The sequence below is a fragment of the Phoxinus phoxinus genome (assembly GCF_949152265.1).
Source record: "Phoxinus phoxinus genome assembly, chromosome: 17".
Lineage (NCBI taxonomy): Eukaryota > Metazoa > Chordata > Actinopteri > Cypriniformes > Leuciscidae > Phoxinus > Phoxinus phoxinus.
Window position 1 is genome coordinate 24410576 of NC_136892.1, and position 19655 is coordinate 24430230.

The 19655-nt window shown below is 37.1% G+C and overlaps 1 protein-coding gene across 3 annotated transcripts in view; it reads left to right on the forward strand.

The window, feature by feature from the left end:
• Positions 1–19655, forward strand: part of LOC306985080 (uncharacterized protein) — a 69026-nt gene that overhangs the window by 36952 nt on the left and 12419 nt on the right. For 2 of the 3 annotated variants that reach the window (XM_079586977.1, XM_079586978.1), the window contains exons 7-35: positions 3531–4184; positions 5871–5915; positions 8054–8173; positions 9687–9725; positions 9811–9864; positions 10195–10248; positions 11666–11773; positions 11970–12023; positions 12151–12204; positions 12426–12470; positions 12560–12613; positions 12760–12804; positions 13006–13059; positions 13142–13186; positions 13263–13316; positions 13476–13520; positions 14083–14136; positions 14309–14353; positions 14453–14506; positions 14620–14727; positions 14846–14899; positions 14984–15037; positions 15477–15521; positions 15630–15683; positions 16691–16735; positions 17269–17322; positions 18599–18652; positions 18742–18795; positions 18909–18962. In XM_079586977.1, coding sequence (XP_079443103.1) covers positions 3531–4184; positions 5871–5915; positions 8054–8173; positions 9687–9725; positions 9811–9864; positions 10195–10248; positions 11666–11773; positions 11970–12023; positions 12151–12204; positions 12426–12470; positions 12560–12613; positions 12760–12804; positions 13006–13059; positions 13142–13186; positions 13263–13316; positions 13476–13520; positions 14083–14136; positions 14309–14353; positions 14453–14506; positions 14620–14727; positions 14846–14899; positions 14984–15037; positions 15477–15521; positions 15630–15683; positions 16691–16735; positions 17269–17322; positions 18599–18652; positions 18742–18795; positions 18909–18962 — 2253 coding nt within the window. Of the gene's footprint in view, positions 1–395; positions 501–3530; positions 4185–5870; positions 5916–8053; positions 8174–9686; positions 9726–9810; positions 9865–10194; positions 10249–11665; positions 11774–11969; positions 12024–12150; positions 12205–12425; positions 12471–12559; positions 12614–12759; positions 12805–13005; positions 13060–13141; positions 13187–13262; positions 13317–13475; positions 13521–14082; positions 14137–14308; positions 14354–14452; positions 14507–14619; positions 14728–14845; positions 14900–14983; positions 15038–15476; positions 15522–15629; positions 15684–16690; positions 16736–17268; positions 17323–18598; positions 18653–18741; positions 18796–18908; positions 18963–19655 lie in introns of those variants that run through there. The other variant, XM_079586979.1, reaches the window with a different exon arrangement.

Sequence of the window (19655 nt, forward strand, 5' to 3'; positions counted from 1 at the left end):
TCAATTCAGCAGAATCTCAACAAGCTGTCAAGCTTGTCATTCCGTCTGATGGTGCCAAAATGTGTCAGCATGTGGGCAGTGTAAGAATTTCCCATTGGTCCATTTGTCTCTTTTAGCAGAAAGTTATTATATAAACAATATTGTTTTTGTCAGTTAATTCTGATCCACCTCAGCAAGCATGTAAGTACTTGTATCTGGACACTACAAGCGTTATACACATAACCACTCACAAAGACAAGAGCGCACGCTTGCACATACACACGCTCAATTTGCCCTGAGGCCACACAGCCAAACAGGTGTCTCATTGTGTGAAGTAGATAATATGTGTGTGTCTGCATGCATGTGGGTGGAATGAGAGTTTGTGGGTGTGCTAGCGTGTTTTGCACATTATTGACTATTGTGTGTGTGCCACCATGAGGATCTGGATGTGTTTGCTAGGATGGTTTCTGTTGGATTTAATGAGATTCGGAGCGCAAGGTCAAAGAAATCACATTCCAAAGGTATGGCTTCATTCTGGAAACCTTTCCGAAATGTGTTTGTTTTGGAAAATTGTTCTTACAAATAATTTATGAACTACTCTTATTGACTAATGAAACATGGGTTTGGTGGTGAGCGGTAATCCAACACTTTATGAAGCTCCACTTTGATTTAATTTTTTGTGGTTTTTAGTATGTGTATAAATATTTGTGTTGAAAAATAAGACATATGCGTGTAATCAAGTCAAGTGTTAGTCCGTTTCTCCTGAAGTCTGACAGTGGTTTGGCTGCAGATGTGAGAGGTTACAGTGGTTTTGGTTTATATGAGGGAAATAGTTTTCACTGAGCTATAGTTCGACCCAGATTACCACAAACCCTGAGTTCATGTCCAGTGTCAGGGTGCAGATTTTGACTATAATTGACATTTATTGGTTTTGCAGTATTTTACAATATTGCAATTGATTTTTCGCACTTTTTTGTTTTCTTTTTGTGCTCCTTATTATAGCTTACTGTATGATAACCACTGCTCTTTATATGATTTGTATTAATAATATTTTATTACTACAGTATGCATAGAGCTAAATATAATTCTCAGCCTGACAAACTCTCGGTGGCAGAAAAACAACAGCCGTGGCAACAGTTTTATGACAAGACCAATATAACAATGGATGAGACTGAGAATGAATTCAGTTCTGCAAATGTAATTGGTATTTTCTTACTTATTTTTCTTTGTGGGCCTAACCATCTTTTCTCCATATTAAATTTAGCTTCCAATGCCCACTTTCTTCAGAAATGTAGGACATTGCTTTATGGGAAATATTTAATGGGGTGCTGTAGTTAAATCAGTCAAAATGCAAGATACGGCTGGTTTGACATTGCCCATAAATACCTGCGTCTCTGTGATAGATTTACAGATAGTCTTTCAAGTCTTCTTTTGTGCTGACTTATGTGTGTGCGTGGTTGTATGTACTAGACCCTTTTTTGTTGGCTTTTCCACTTATATATTTACAGACCAAGGCATTAGATGTAAATTTGTAACTTTCAGAACTGAAGTATGATAATAGGCAAATTTATTTTGCTCATATGCTTGCATTGGTTAGCTGTCATGTAGACGTGTATTTAAGTAATGTATCTGAAGCCTAAAGGCATATCGCTTTTATGTTTTAGGGAAACTCTTTACCTCTCCTACAGACTTGTCATCTGGCACTTTTCACTGATCTGTCTAAACTGTGTTCAGTCAGGAAAGGTTTCTGTAGCAGACCTTAAATAGCAGCAGCGTTATACATCATGTGCACATCACAGCAACAGCTCTGGGAACATTCATTCTTGAAGTGATCGTTGATCTGGATTATGTCACAATAGCCTTACTCCTGTAGACAGATCTTTGCTTAATCTGGTCACAGCTTCTGTATTTCCCCCACTTGCCATGACAATGTGAGTAAGGGTTTCTTGTGTAAAAGTCACCACCACAATACTGAGTTGTTGCTATATGGTTCTAGAAGGCTCTATGTTATTCTGGTCCCCATGACTTGAATCCCTCCTTGAATGTAAACGTTTCTGGGTTTTTTGGCCCACTAGGAGAAAATCACTTTAGTGACTTTGCTTTTTCAGTGATCAAATTCATCTTCTATTTCCAAACTTTGTGCAAGAGAAAAAAAAGAAAAAGAAAAAAAAGGACTCTGGTTATTAATTAAGGAAAAAGCACTGTAGCAGTGAGGTTACAAGTATGTTTTCATGGTGGTCCTAGTCACAGGAAGCCCCCTAGTGGCCCAATGTTATTATAGCTAGCTAGAGCTGGAGAGAAAGTTGCTCTTTTCTGGGTGACTGGACACCTAATGTGAGTCAGTGTGTTCAGACCCTCTTTGGCAGGCTATTAGAGGGATATCAGACCAACAGCAGGAAGATAAGCTGGACGACGGCCCTTCGTAGCCAGGCGAAGATCAAGTGTCGCTTTATCAGGCTGTGGCCACAGAAAGAGCCATTGTTACTCATAGTATTAGACCATAGGGTCTGATTTAACCCACGTTTCCGTCGTATAAAGGCTCTTCCATCTCACCTTTACAGGCTACAGTCCAATGTCCTCTTGCTGACTGACATATTATTCATTGGAAAAAAAAAATATATATATATATAAAACATGTATTAATATAATAAAATATACAATATAATGTGTAAGATTTATGTCATATTTGACCCTATCAATCTGGCAACACAAAATAGCATGGTTATAACTGTGCAACATATAAATAGCTTCATATACAACCTTCCATGTCTCCCAACTCTCTTTTTGAGTTTCTTTTTTTCTGCATACATTGCAGATGCCACCAAGAGAACTGAAGCACTCGTATTGTCCTACAAAAGTCACATTAGTAAAACACTTTTTCTAGACTTCATGCAAATAAAGCAATTAGACAGAATCACAGCAGACTTTAAAGAGACACATGTTTCAATTTTGTATGATGTCATTTTGATATACAGCAACAATCCCCTGCCTTTGACACCATGATGTGGGTGTTTCATCACAGAGAGAGGCTGTTTTTCATTTCCCTTTTCATCATTCAGAACACAGACAGATCATATGGAATCCAGACCTTGATTGTTGTTTTTTCCTTTTTTATTTTTGTCTTTCTCAAAATCTCATTGACTTTGTCTCAAAATGTAGCGTGTGTGTGTGTGTGTGCGTGCGTGCGTGTGTGCGTGTGTGCGTGTGTGCGTGTGTGTGTGTGTGTGTGTGTGTGCGTGTGTGTGTGTGTGTGGCTGATTGCTACAAGATGCTTAATAGTTCAAATGACTGTTGTTTATCTTCCTGGAATTATTGCGTATTTACCTGAGCATCTGTTAACAGCAGCAACTCCACAACCATATGTTAAAATGGATTACAGCTTTAATCAAATCACATAAACATTCTCATGGTAAATTAGACCTTATGAAGAAATACAAGTGATTACATATACATTAAACATGTTATACTAAAAATAAAGCTCCCAGATGAAATTGAATAATAGCTTACACACAATTCTTGGCACACATCAAGTCATTTCTTTATGTTGATAGAGTCTCCGTAGACGTGGGATTATACGTGGTGATGGTACTCTTCCCACTGGATCCAAACGTCCTGTCCTTGTGGGGCGAGGTGATGTGTTTGAGGTGGATGAGGATACAGACCTTGTGGACCAAAACATCTTGTCCAAAAATGGTGGTAAACCTTCCAAATCCTTCCCAACTGACACTACAGAAAGTCGTGACGGAAAACCAGAATCCACATCTAAACGATTAGATGAAAACATCACCACTGACAAGCACAAACCCGGCAAACCTTCACCAAAGAAACCAGTGGATACCACAATTATCAACCTGGATGTTCAGGTACCCGAGAAACCTACCGGAAGTACTGTATCTAGTGGAGAAACCCACCTAGCAACCACCTCCAATCCTGAGGATCGAGAATCCAACTTGTTAAAAGAGGATCTGGGGGCCACCACACAGGCTCCTGATAGTACAACTTATTGGGAAGGCATCTCAAAAGGCAGTGGAAGAACAGCATCCAGGACTCCAGATATCCCTGCAGGGTCTGGTTGGGGATCTGAGGAGCACCCAGGTACCGTTATACTCACAGGCAGGCATGGAGACCTTGTGCGTGGCTCTGATGGGAATATGTATCGCATCCAACGGGGACCAATGGGGCCAGTGGGGCCCCGAGGAGAGCCTGTGAGTATAAATTCAGTATATATCAGTGTTGTTGTTGTAAATAATTAAAAAATAACTATTAAAAATAATTTTTGCAAACTGAAATAAATTCTATTTAAGTTATTAAGCTAATTAGAAATAAGAAAAGTAAAATAAAAAAAGACTAATAAGAATGACAAAATTACTAAAAGTTAAATTAGAGTACTACTAATTTGAAATATTAATGAAAAAGCTGATTCAAAATATTAATAAATACTATCATAGTGTATAAATAATACTAAATAACACTGGTATATAACTTGCAGAAATTGCTGGTCTTACTGTATGTCACATTCTGTTAACACTAAAGAATTATGTGAAACCAGTCTGTGTCTAAGAAGGAAATGGACACAATATCTGAAATAAAATAGCACGTCAGACAAGGCATGTGCAGGTTTTTACACAATAAATAAAAAGGGAAACGTCTGCCACAATCTGCAAAAGCAGGAGAACCAAGTCTGATGCAGGAAGCAAAAGAGGGAAAATAGAACTTTGATTTTGTATATGCATTTCAGCTTTTCTCACTGGCCACTTTAGATTCATCCAGCTCTCTAAAATTGGCTGTAGGAGGAACAACCCATCTGCATCACCCAATCAAAATACAATGTTCACCTGGCTTGACAAGTGGCCGGGCATAACAGGAGTAAACCCAGACGTGGTGGCATCTGGAGGCTTCTGCCTGAGCTCCATTGGCCCAGGCACTGTAAAAGGCCTCCATTAGTTCATGAAGGCTTGATTTATACCTGTTGGCTGAAAGCATTAAGGACACACTTCACTGCCTGAGAGTAAAACACAGTAGAGATGCAGTAATTAATACCCCCTCTTTTTCACATCTTTATTACTATCACACCATGCATTTATGTGGGGGTCAAGCTTTTAGTCATATGTTTAACTAAGTGTTTATGAACCGCTTCACTTGAGTCTAATATTGTACAGCAATGCAGTGTTGATATTGTTAGCTAAAACTATTAAAATGTAAATGTTAGATGAAAAACTAAAATTAGAATGCCTTGGCAACTAGCTGAAATAAAATAAGGTTAAGTTAAAGAACTAAAATTAATTAAAAATAATAATAATAATTACTAAAACTTACACTAAAATGAAAATGAGAACTGGAAAAATAAGAATAAAAGCTAAATTCCACATTTTTAAAAATATTATAATAGTATATTAATTTTGGTCCAGTATTTTATTTATTTATTTATTTTTGAGGCTAGATCAATTGCTTTTATTGTTCAGATAACAATAAACTTAGAAATGTTTTAGTCCCATTCAGTGATAAAAGTTTGTACTCTGTGTAAATGTTTTTGTTGCAAGAAACTTGCAGATGTCATCTTGAAGTCAGCTTTTAGACTGGCTTTGTGATGGTTAAAAGGTTAGGTTTAAGTTTAACAATGTGCTTTTATTACCCTGGTCAGAGTGCCACTAAAGTTAATGGATTTTATTAACTTGTCTGACCTCTAAACTCTGAATGTTTGTTTTTTGTTAGTTCAGAACAATACAACTAGGACACTTGTTTGTCAGTTTGTTATTGCTTATTTACTTTTCCACTAGCTATAAACCTTTTATTCAAACAAACTTGCTTACCGTTAAAAATGAAAGCCGCATGTTTTTTTGTTCACACTGTGGCTTTGTATATTTACAAATATTTCTTTCTTTCCTTCTAAGGGATGTCCTGGCAGTGTTGGCTATCCAGGAGGCGAAGGTGATAAGGTATGAAAATCTGAGTGTTTACTAATGAGAAATGAGTCACAGTCTTCAGGATGAATGAAGGCAAGCTGAGGTCAGAGTGCTTCACCGCTGAAGTTCATGGAAAGTTCACGTGCCTTTGGTCATGACTGGCTGACCCTTCGTGTCCTTTTATGACCTTTGTCACTTCAAAAGACTACTTATATGTTCAGTCTCTCCAAACAGAAGTCCAAATGCCAAATATGCTGTATTTTTTTTAAGTCACAGATAAATTAATTAATTTAATTATTTTTCTTCATTTACTTTATAGTAAGAAATGTAGCATTTAAAGTTTAAAAAATCTCCCATCCCATTGATGGAATGTTAATCAATTCAGCATTCAAACCCGAACCAACAGTAATGAAATCATTGTAATATTTGCAAACTGACTATTCGTTCGCACATCTTTTTAAAGATCTATAGTCGTCTTTACACTGTAAACATGTGCAATATGTTTTAAGAGTCATAACCATGGTTTCAAAGACAAAAAGGGTTCTATTGCACCATTTTGATTATGCAAAACCAAAAAGATATGTTTATCAAAAATGTTAACACTACGTACACTACCATTCATAAGTTTGGGTTCTGTCATGTATGCCCATCAAGGCTGCATTTACAGTAATATTACTGCAAATAAAGTTAAAAAAAAAACTGTAATATTGTAAATTATTTATAACTGTTTTCTATTTTAATATATTTTAAACATTCCCGTTATTGCAAAGCTGAATTTTCAGCAGCCATTATTAAGTCCGTAGTGTCACATGACCATTTAAAATAATTCTAATATGCTGATTTGGTGCTGAAGTAACATTTCTTATTATCAATGTTGAAAACAGTTGCTTAGTATTTTTGTGGACATCATGATCCTTTTTTTCAGGATTCTTTGAATGTTAATAAGAAATATAATATAAAAAAATATAAAAGTGTCTTTTCTCTGTTACTTTTGATCAGATTTATGCATCCTCCCTGAATAAAAGTATTCATTTCTTTCCAAATAATTGTTTTTATTGACCTCTTTTTGACCCTAAACTTTTGCCCCCGGTTTCACAGACAAGGCTTAAGTCTTTGAAATGCATGTTCGGCCGGTTTTAACTGAAAGCAGCTTGCACTGACATATCTTAAAATATGTCGGTGCCATTGTTTTGTCTCAAGATGCACACCAGTAAAGTTTTTTTTCTATTTGTACTAAGGCCTAATCCTGGCTTAATCTAAGCCCTGCCTGTCAAACCAGGCCTTGAAGTTTTAAAGTTAAGTTAAGTAGTGTAATTGCAGGCACATCTGAAAAAGAACATTTAATTATAACTTGAGAGACTAATGTAATAATTAGGGGTGTAACAATATATCGTGCCACAATATATCGCAATACAAAAATGCAACAATACGTATCGTGGATAGTGACAATATGTATCGTGGATAGTTCACCCAAAATAGAAATTACTGTAAAAGAAAAAAAATCATGTTTTCAGAGTTTTAGTGTCAGTACTACATTAAACTACTATATAATGTTGATTATAATGTATAATAATGCAATGGTCAGCTTCAGAATCATGAATATTTTTATTATGGTGTCACCATTGTCCTTGAATTACAAGCACCAAGTCCAAACCTGTTCATTTAAACCCACAATGTAATATCAAAGTTAGCATTTTAATCAACAGTAAATTTTTTGTTAACCTTTTATCATATGTCTTGGGAGTATCGCAATAATATCGTATCGTGAGTTCAGTATCGTGATATATATCGAATCGTGAAATGAAGGTATCGTTACACCCCTAGTAATAATTGATCAGCTATCTGGTGGTGTCTAAACTGTTCTGGGCTGTGTTTCCCAAAAGCATCGTAAGCCTAAGTAGACCGTAGAACCATTGCATCTACGATCATCTTAGCTCATGTCACGATGCTTTTGAGAAACGTAGCCCTGATCTATTATGCACAGTGCTGTTTTACAATATATGTAAAAACATTTGCCTGTTTATACTATGCAGATGTGTAATGGACTATTGTTTTTCATCCCGACAGTTAAGCTTTCATAAGGTTTGAAATTTGTTTGCATATGTCAGTGTAAAGATTTATTTTATTTTTTTTGGTGAAGCAGTCCTCCTTATTCTTGTGATGTTCTCTAGGGTGCCATTGGGCTTAGGGGCCGTCCAGGTCGCCGTGGATTCCCAGGACCTCCTGGGCCACCTGGGCTGCCCACATTCTACCTGTGGAGAAACACACCTGAAGAATGGGCTGCGTTTCAGGTGAGTTTTCTCTTCTTTCTTTTTCTCGGTTTCTTCTTTTACAGGTTTTCCTGACTGAACGCTCTGTCCCTGTCTGTGGTCTCCCTGTCTTCATTTTTCATCCCTTTAAAGTGGCTGTCAGTGCACAGCTGTATCTTGTGTAACAGCTTAGAGGAGCACCACAGCCGTGATTGAAAAAAGATGCCCTCAGAGAAAGAGAGAGAAAGAGGAAGGAATTCTCTCTTGTTGCTGTAATGGGGTATTTGTTTCCTACAGCCTTTGAACCGTCCCGCACTGTACATCCAGCTGAGGGCGAGGGCTTTTTTTTCTCTTCCTGGCGCATGAGGTCATAAGTTGTTTCTGTAACTGAAGGGAAAAGCAGGAGGGATATCCCCTTTGCTCAAGCCCAGAACAAGGTTACCTCAACACTATCAATCACTCTCACCCTTCATGTCAGTTTTCAGCTCTGTATCTCCGAACGCATCTCCTTTGTGATAACCGAAACCTATGCCAAGCGTGGTCTAATTAAAAGCAGCCTGTGACCTTGAAGCTTATTTTGGTTTCCGTGTCCTGTGTGCAAGATGCTGCCTTTGTGAACGCCTTTGTAGTTTACAGGGCAGCTTTTAAGTCTAGAGTCTGGTTGGATGAGAATGGATCCTTAAAGCTCTAGTAAGACCAGAATAGCATGGTTATGGCTTTTGACTTCATTATAAAATGACTCCTCGGAGTAATGAAGAGGGAAAGCTTCGAGAATAGACTAGGAATGAGAAAGATTCATATTTGAAAATTGGCTAATTTGTGGGTTGTCTGAATGACTAACCAATTAATCTGCCCAAGGATTATTATTAGGCTGGTTTTGAATTCTCTTGAGCTCGATTAGTAGGGCTGCACAATACATTGAAATAGAATCAATACTAATGCCATATTTTGATATTGATTTTCAATATTGTATTTGCATTTCGATTTGCAATAGTCGAATCGTGAAGGCTGTGATTTTAATTAAAAAAAGAACTGCACTTCAAAAACAGTGGGAATGTTGAAAACCTCAAGTGGAACTCAAGTCTGAAGTCTGTTTACTCCATGGTTACTTAAAGAGGCTTGAGTTGGTTCATGTAAAGAGTATACCCAAGTGTGAACACTCATTTTTTTTCACATTTTCACATATTGTTCTACCCTAAAAGGATGTTTCATGCTTAAAAAGAAGGATTTGTTTTATCTATACAGATGCACTCCTCCTCTATAATAATTAGTTCTGTCCAAATATCTATTCAAGTCATCTGATGACTTGCATGAATTGCATACCGTATATATTTTCATATTGCAATATATATTGCAGAAAAACAAAATATTGCAATGTCATTGTTTCCTAATATTGTGTAGCCCTTCTAATCGGACACATTTCTTATGAGGTTTAGCTTTGCAGACTATCAGATAATGCTTTAATATCAGCAGTGATTTTGAAAATGTGATAAACATGGATAGTCATGTGATGGCTCAAATCAATGAAATATTTTTCTCTCACTCTCTCCTCCAGCAAACATCGTTCTTCCAGCTTCTCCTTGCAGGCTGGCCTGTAAGTATACAGCACATGTTTGCGTGATTTATGTTTCTGAACATGGAATATCCCTGACACTGTTATATTTCCTGTGAGCTTGTAGAGAGTGCAAGGTCTGCCTGGTCCGGAAGGAGAGATGGGAAAACCTGGACGGCAGGTGAGGCAGATCCTGTCTGTACCAGCTGCTTTAATTAGACTTTGATGAGGCTTAGTGACACCTGTGTTATGTAGCTCAGTACTTCCTGATCTCAGATAACAACACCTGCTCTGCTAAATCATTCTCTCTCTCTCTCTCTCTCTCTCTCTCTCTCTCTCTCTCTCTCTCTCTCTCTCTCTCTCTCTCTCTCTCTCTCTCTCTCTCTCTCTCTCTCTCTCTCTCTCTCTCTCTCTCTCTCTCTCTCTCTCTCTCTCTCTCTCTCTCTCTCTCTCTCTCTCTCTCTCTCTCTCTCTCTCTCTCTCAGCTCTCTCTCTCTACCTTCTCTATTAGGGGCTACCTGGGGAGCCAGGTGAACGAGGCCGTCCAGGACGTATGGGAGACATGGTAATATCCTATAGTGCAATCATTCTCATTTTTAATGCTCCAAGGATCATTTTTATCAGTGGTGCTTGTTAGGGCAAGCATCCCTACTGCTATCGTAAAACTATTAACCTACCATTTGTGCACTAAAATGTTTTTTACCTGGGTCGTCTCCTAATCGACTCCCCTGAACGTTTCCTGATCAACGTTCAATAATATTTATCCTCTAGCGCGTCTCCTAATCGACGTCGGCTGAGTCGGTCAATGTCTTGACCCCCTATGAACACTATCACTTGGGAAAAATCTCTAGTGCTTCACTCACTTGCTTCACACGTAATCACCGCTGGATGGTCTCAGACCAATTTCAGAGAGAATCCCACCAGCAAAAAGAATACAGCAGTTTTTATAGAATAGGAGCATGGCAAAGGTGACATGATTCATTACATATTTTTTCATTACAGAGAAAAAATATTCATAATTCATCAAACCCTTCTGTTACTAGGTAGAAGCAAACTGTTTTCTTGGTATACTTCACTTTGTTACTCAAAGTCATGAGTTTATATATTTAAGTCTAGTTTCATTTCCCCTTTTGTTATATTCGGAGATGATTCACTAACGCACACTGATTGAGTGAATTTGACCGAAGTGTTTGGAAACATTTAGGTTTCAAAAGCATATAATTGTTAATCCTGCAAAAAAAATAAATGTTAGTTATGATTAATTAAAAAATCCATCACATGATCTTATCGTATTCGTAATAAGAAAATATGACAGTCTGTCAAGAGAGCTATATTTGTAAATAGACTAATATTTGCTTTTTGTCAAAGCAAGACATCATGTCACCTTAAATTAGTGCCAATTAATTAGCTGCCTTTTTATTGAACTGTGTGGGTGTTATTACACACACTACCCCACCCAATCATTGCTGAGATTTAACCACAAAGTCCATGCATGAATCACTGCTAAACTGAGCTCCTGTTAGCATTTAATGAAGTAGAGTGCATTGCTATCAGACTGAATAAAATATCATATTAATAAAATCCATCAGCTAAGGTCAGAAAATCAATCCCAGATTTCTTTGGATGCATTTACATTGCAAGGCCTAATGCTAGATAGGACTAGATATTTTGACTGATACCTGATTTTAAGTCCTACCTATTTGTATTCATAAGGCATTATCAACTATGTTCACAATAACAAGAAACTATCAATTTAAATTACTTTTAAATCACTTCACCATTCTGATATATTTAGATGTAATTTAACTGTAGGTCAGAAAACCAACATGTAAATCTGCATATTCTCCAAGAGTAAATTTAGTACCTGTAGATCTACTGTAAGCAACCAGCACTGAAAGTTTTCGACATTATTAGTTCATGCTATTATGATTCACACATACTTTTCCTTATTTTATAATGATTTAATCTGTGCTATTCTGAAGGGTGACCGTGGACCACATGGTGTGGTTGGAAGAGCAGGAGTGTATGGAAAGGATGGTGAAAACGGACTGGACGGGCCTCAGGGGTCTCCAGGGATTCCAGGACCAAAGGTCAAGTAACCATGTTACATCTTACACCATACACAAATGACTCTTGTAACAGACTCTGATCCAAACTGCTTCGTTTTGGCAGAAATAAGCTATTTATTTTAGTATCCTGACCTATAAGTGTTTTCATTTGTGTGATGTTTCCTGATCCCTGTTAACACAACAGTTTTAAAATTCAGTTTTAAATTCTAAAACACAGGGTCCTCTAGGCTATAAAGGTGAATCAGGCTCACCTGGAGAAAAAGGAGAGGAGGTGAGACAAAATTGAAGCTGGTCACTAAAATGTTGTAGGTTCAAATCCCATGGTGAACGATCATTTATACCCTTTAACATGGCACTTTTTTACCCCAAGGACTAACACCATTCTTTTTTTTTTGCAGGGCATTATTGGATCAGAGGGTCCATGTGGAGATATGGGAAAAGCTGGTGAGAAAGTAAGCCATCATTAAACCAATAGTCAATATAAATTCAAGCACCCTATTTTATAGGGTCCATTGTTTGTATATATCACCATCTAGTGGTCAAGCAAAGAACTATTAAAGAGGCACTTCATTTATTATGCATTTTTATATTCTACAGTTGCATCATTCTGGGAACAGTGCTTGGTCATTTTAAGTGTTTATGAACATATTTAACCCGTGGTTTACATTTACAGGGCTCAAAAGGAGTACCTGGCTCTCCTGGTCCTGTCGGCTCTCCTGTAAGTCATCTAATTATGACTGCAGCGTCATTCATTGTAGCTATGAATGTAGAATAATCAAGACTGATTGTATTTTAATTCTTTTTCAGGGTCCACAAGGCATGAGAGGGATGGAGGGCCCTGAAGGGCATCCAGGGCCAGATGTAAGTGAAGACAAAATTATTATAATGCACTATATGCTCAACATTTATTTATCAAATGCACAAGTGTGTATATAACATGAGGACCTAGTCTAGTTAATCTTAATCTAGTTATAGTTATCTGTTAATGTTACTGTTACTGTTTACAGGGGGATGATGGGATGGGTGGACCACCAGGTCTTCCAGGTGCACCTGTGAGTAAAACAGAATATCACAAACTGACGTGTCACTGTGACTCAGTATGTACTGACTAAACCACTACTGCATTGACACTAGATTATATGCTTCCTGTTTAAATTAAATGTCTTTCCTTTTCATTACACTGTATTTTATCTTACTTTACATGTATTATTTGTCCGTTTTCTTTCAATATCAGTTTATTTAAATGTTTGCAGGGAGCTCCTGGTTGGACAGGTGTGGTTGGTGCCCAGGGGCCTAATGGGTCGCGTGTAAGTGTTTAGGCTGTTTCATACTGTTCCACTCAATTATGTCAATCCGTGACGTACTAACAATTTCTTTTATATTTTCTAGGGGGAGCCTGGGCCTCCAGGAGTTGTTGGTCTTCCGGGGCCACAGGTATGCTATTTATTATTTGGTACAGTGTAATGTTTCTGATAAATGACCTCTACATAACATACATGTCATTTATTAGGGTCCCCAGGGATTAGAGGGACAGATCGGGCCTCCAGGGCCCAGGGGTCCACAGGTGAATGTCTTCTAATTGATTGAATAAAGAGATGGTAGTCTTGGAGGTTATTTTAGGTATCTGCATGCTAATATAGTAACTAGCCTGTGACAGGCTCTGTCAAACAATATTTTACTTGAGCGTGATCCATATTATTGCATTCATATTTTTCTTCAATAGGGGCTGTCAGGCCGGGAGGGTTTTCCTGGTCCTAAAGGAGAGCCTGTAAGCATTTTTTTCTCACTGAGTGAATCTTTCTTTAAATTTCTTTAATCTTCCCATATTTAATCTGAACACATCCACTACCGTTCAAAATTTGAGGTCAATGTGATTTATCTTATGCTCACCAAGGCTGCATGTATTGGATCAAAAATAAAGTAAAATATAATAAAAAATATAATTTCACTCAAAAAAAAAAAACTTTTAATTTATTTAATTTATTCCTGTGATGGCAAAGCTGAATTTTCAGCATCATTACTCCAGTCTTCAGTGTCACATGATCCTTCAGAAATCATTCTAATATGCTGATTTGGTGCTCAAGTAATATTTCCTATTATCAATGTTGAAAACAGGGAACCATGATGAATAGAAATTTCAAATAACAGCATTTATAATAAAAAATAAATAAATATATATATATATATATATTGTAACATTATAAATGTATTCACTGTCACTTTTGTTCAATTTAATGCGTCCTTGCTGAATAAAAGTATTAATTTATTTTAAAAACAAACTTTTGAACGGCAGTATACCTTCTTATACCTGTTCATTTACTCATTTACAGGGACCTGCAGGGCCATCGGGCCTCAGAGGGGAGCCAGGATTTGAAGGAATAATGGTAAAGGCCACTCATCCCATATACAAAAATACACATATAAAACATATATACTGTACGCATATAAAATCTATCCCAATGAATTTTTTGTAATTGTGTCATTCAAATGTAACCAAGGTAATGTCCTGTTTCTTACATGTACTGGTTAATCTTACTTATGTTTTGTTTATTTAAGGGTGTACTAGGAACACAAGGTCCAAAAGGTTTTACTGGCATCAAAGTAAGCTCATGCCATCTCTATTTTAACCTTTTTAAAAAATTATGTTGGCTCTTACTGCTTTACTGCTTTAACTGCTTTAATAGCTTTACTGTCTTTAAGGGTAACAGAGGACCTGATGGAGACCAGGGAGACTTTGGACCTAAAGGAAACAAAGTAAACTTTAAATATGAATTAAAATATATACACAGTTTACATTGCGCATTGTTCTAGGTTGTTGCCCTCATGTTAACAGATGTCACTTGTTGAAAATTGTATTTTCCTCCCAGGGTGCTAGAGGAGCCCCAGGGGTTTCGGGCATTCAAGGTGAGCAGGGACCAATGGGCTTTCCTGGTTTCCCAGGCATCAGAGGTCTGCCAGGAACACTGGGTATTCGGGTATGAGTTACACTATTATTGCTTCACTTAAAATCACATTTGCTTTTAGTTTGTTCTTTGTACTAACCAGTCCACGATTAGTCTTAAGATTCATAACACAATTTGCTCTCACACTTAGGGAGAGGATGGAGAAGCTGGTCCGCATGGCAAAGGGGGCAAGGAGGGGCCAAAGGTCAGAGTTGCTCTGTACTATAGGCGTTAGGATTTACAGTGTAATATTCTTCATTACTAATGTGAAATGTCCATTTAACTAAAGGGGAGCAGAGGTCCTGAAGGCCTCCCTGGAAAGCCTGGTCCTAGAGGCCTAAAGGTAATACACTTTATGGTATATTATCATATACACTGCCATGTTAGATTGAGGTCAGTAAGATTTTTTTTAAATAATTTAATACTATTTTTCAGTAATGATGATAATAAATGTTACGTGAACACCTAATCAGTAATATTATAATGATTTCTGGAGGATCATGTGGCTCTGAAGACTGAAGTAATTATGCTGAAAATTCAGCTGTATTATAGTAGTAAAATATATTAAAATAGAAAACAGTACTTTTACATTGTAACAATATTTCACAATATGATATTTTTTACTGTATTTTTTTTTTTAAATAAATGCAGTGAGCATAAGAATCCTACTGACCACAAATATTTGAATGGTAGTGTATCATGATCATAAGCTTTAAAGTATTACAAATAGAAAGAAAAAAAAGCTGTTTGATATTGTATTCAAAGTCTCAATAAATTTTCAGGGACGAACAGGGCAGAGGGGTCACAATGGCATGCCTGGACTTCCTGTAAGTGTCCATACGCAAAAGCTGAGAGTAATGGAAATCCTTACCTCCCCATTATCAATCTTTTGTGTAGAATGTTGATGATGTCAGTGTTGATGGTGTTTATTGCAGGGTTTACCTGGCCCACCTGGACCTGATGGAGCTGAAGGAAAGCCTGGTACACAGGTTCCCATTCTATATTCTAATACCATGATGACTGTAAAAAGATCTCGTTGATGCATTTTTACTTCAATTAAAAAAATATAAAAGCAAGAAGGCTACATTATATTATGAAAACATTATATTTATGGTGTCTAATTTTAGAGTTTATTCTAATCTTAAAGGGGTCCTATTATGCCTTTCCACTTTTTCAACTTTAGTTAGTGTGTAATGCTGAAGATCTTCAAGGTTATAAAGCTCAAAGTCCACTCCAAAGGGAGATATTGATATTTAACAGAATCCCCTTTTCAAGAATCCCCTTTTCAAGAACCACAACGAACGGCTCGTTTGTACTATAACGCGATTTTTTTCCGGATCTTATGAAGTCAGAATGTTCCTCATTTAAATAATCTCTGCCCAAGGAATACGCAAAAAAGAGGACGAGGCCTGATTGAGCTGCATTAGAGAAGACAGTGTTATCGCTACGTCAAAGAGAAGCTGTTTTTTTCCACAACATTTCCAAAACTTTGACTTTCCTAAGGCTGACGAACTTAGAGTGGTTAACTAGTTTTTAACACTGTTACATTAACATTAAAACCCAAACGTTTATCTGTGTGCTGCACATTTTATGGAGAACAGCTTGTTTACTGTAGCTTTTGTAAGCTCTCGCTTTTGAAAGACGTTCTGCACGATCCTCTTGTTCGTCAACATTGTCAGGGTCTGGATTGGGTTCGGATTGGTTTGAAGTTCACGCCATCATTAATATTTACACTACAGAAGAAATCATAGTTATAGAGGGGTGGGACATTTACCAAACATGTGCTAAGCTGTCACACTCTAATCAATCACAGAACATTTCATATTTTGGAAGGAGGGTACTAGAATTTTGTAGAATAGAGTATTATAATAAATACAGATACATTTGTGTATTGTTACAATTATTATAAATAGCTCAATAAAGGTTATAGTGAGAATAAACAGGTACTTCAAAAGAGACTTCTGATTCATTCTCATTGTTCTTTCTTGTGCTCCAGGGACTGCAAGGCCATGTGGGTAATGCAGGAAGTAAAGGACCAACGGTGGGTTCAGAACTCTTTATGTCATATCCCACCTACAAATGGTTTTAAAAGTCTATATTGGCATTTATAAAGACATTAATGTAGTCTTTAGCTACTGGGCAGAAACTGTTTATTTAGTTATCACTGCTAAGCTTTCATATTGAGCACCTCTCTAACAGACTTTATTTACCATTAATGAGCCGTTTTTGGCAGTGAATGCAGCTCTATAATGCATATTGTTGTCATGAATCCAGCAGACTGAGCTCCCAGTGCAGATCAAATAAAAAAGCAATGATCACATTTTATAGAGGATGGGCTATGCCTTTTATGAATCATAAAGAGGTTATTCAAACAAAGAAAGCCTTTCCAGGAATTTAGTGGGCACCAGTGTTATGTGCGGCTTGTCAAAGTTTAATTTGCACCCTACCAGCTATAAATAACTCCAGTAAAATGCCGTAGGCAAGAAGAGTGATGGTCAGTGGTGGTAGCAGAAACACTGGTACACACATGAACACACAGGCTTTTAAGTTCTTGGTTGGTTTCTCAAACCTCAGGGATTGCAAGGTATTCCTGGAGAACCTGGTCAGGATGGACCCCCAGGATCTATGGTGAGTTTTCTTCTCTATTCTCTGTCATTTCCACACACGTCTTTAAATCACTTTCAGAGTTTACTAGTCTGCTGTGCCTGAAGCTGAATAGCTTATTTGTAAGCACAAGAATGATGACAAAATGTCAGCATACAGTAATAGAAAAAAAATTCCCCTGCTTGCAAGACAGACACCCTCCTGACCCCTATTTGACTTGCCAATTTTATTACCTACCGTATGTTTAGAAAATACAATAAACTGAATCCATATTACATATTATTTTTCATAGTGTTGAATTTTTTACTCTGTGTATTCAGATCAGGGGGTGTGCTGTTACATTTTCTATAATTCTTGGCACGTCTGCCTTTCAATATCTAAAAAAGTAGCGGTAGTCTTGAAGTTATATGTGTTTTTTAGCTTTGCATTTCCATACATAATGCATACGGTTACACTTACACACGTTCTACTCTTTCTCACACAACAATGGAGCACATGCAAATAGAGATCAAAGCGTATTTGGATCTTTGAATCAGCCATTGTTTGTTTAACTTGTAAGACAGAGTACAAAGCATGCTTACAAACTTGAGGTAATCGGCTCAGACACAACAGTAGTTGTTTCACAGGATTCAACTCTTGACCCCCCGTTCAGCGTATTAGAATGATTTCTGATGGATTCTGATGGATCACGTGACACTGACTGAAGACTGAAGTTATGGCTGCTTTGTCTTCACAGGAATAAATTACATTTTAAAATATAAATATTTCAGTTTTTTCTGTATTTGTAGTTAAATAAATGCAGCCTTGGTGAGCATAAGAAAACTTTTGAACTCACTTCACCAACTTCTCCCCACATTCAAATACAAATAGTTTTGCCTTTCCAACACAAATGTATTTTAATGCAAAAATGGTTTTATAGCACACCCTTATACATTGTATTATCATTCAGTTGCATGCTGGTGATTAATTTTGCCTATTCAATGAGCTTGTTATGAACAGAGAAAAGGTTACAGTAGATGGATGCTATGTTGAATTTAACAACGAGGCTGTGAGGGATAGACGTACAGTCTTTACAATGGCACACTGTATAAAGTTCTCATAATTTTTGTTGTTAAACAACAGTTCAATACATTGAACGCACTGTATTCTATTCCTCACAACCTCATTTTGATTCCTGTCAAAATTCCTGGCGCTACCCTGACTAAGATCACTTCAGCAACTTAATACAAAAATTAAAATCCTGCATTGTGATCTGTTTGTGTATTGTTAAATCTGTACTGATTATGTGTTTCAATGACAGGGTCTGCCTGGACGAGAGGGTCCCATGGGCAGTCCTGGACCACCAGGAGAGAGGGTATGTTACGACTTATTTCTATGCTCTCATATAACTCATATAACCAAGCTGCTGATTTTTCATGATGTTTTGGTATGTATTTTTCTCAGGGTTTCTCTGGAAAGACAGGAGTGGATGGACTGCAGGGCCCTGTTGGCATGTATGTAAGTGACCCCTCTACAGGGCTTTATAGAGGAAAAAGGGAGCAGGATGAGGAATATTGTACTTGAGGTTGATGTTTTGACATAGCCACCTAACTCTGTCATATTTTTTTAAGGGTTTTCCAGGAAACGTGGGTATGAGAGGAAGACCAGGCCACGCTGGAGACAGAGTAAAGACAAATTGCACTTTAACCGTCCTACATTAACCACAATGTCATTATATTATGCTGTTGTACATTACAGTTATAATGTCAAATCATACACACAGATAAAGGCTCTGTTCTTATCTTAGTGAACCTGCCTCGTAGTCTGCATAATAAGCTGACCTATAAGGCAACATCCTAACCTAAATGTAACCTATAAATGACTGGAAACACTCAGCAGCTCAATTATCAGTTTTGAAGAGAAGAGATTTGACTAAGCTCAAAGTTGACTTTGAACAAAGTTGCTTGCTAAGCTAACATGATACACATATAAGAGAAAAGGACAGCACACACAGATATTGGGTGGATTTTTGTTTAGGTGGGTCAGTAAGTTTTATTTTATTAAATATATTTTTTTAAATGAATACTTCAATTCAGCATGGACACATTAAAGGGATGGTTCACCCAAAAATATACATTTTGTCATCATTTACTCCAATAGCAAATGGTGGTCCATTGTCACCAAACATGTATGAGTTTCTTTCTTCTGTTGAACTCAAAATAATATATTTTAAAGAATGTTGGTAACCAGACATTTGATGGTAGCCTTTGACTTTTTAGTATTTTGTTTCCTGCTATGGAAGTCAAAGGCTATCATCAGCTGTTTAATTACCAACATTCTTCAAAATAACTTATTTTGTGTTATACATGTGTAGAACA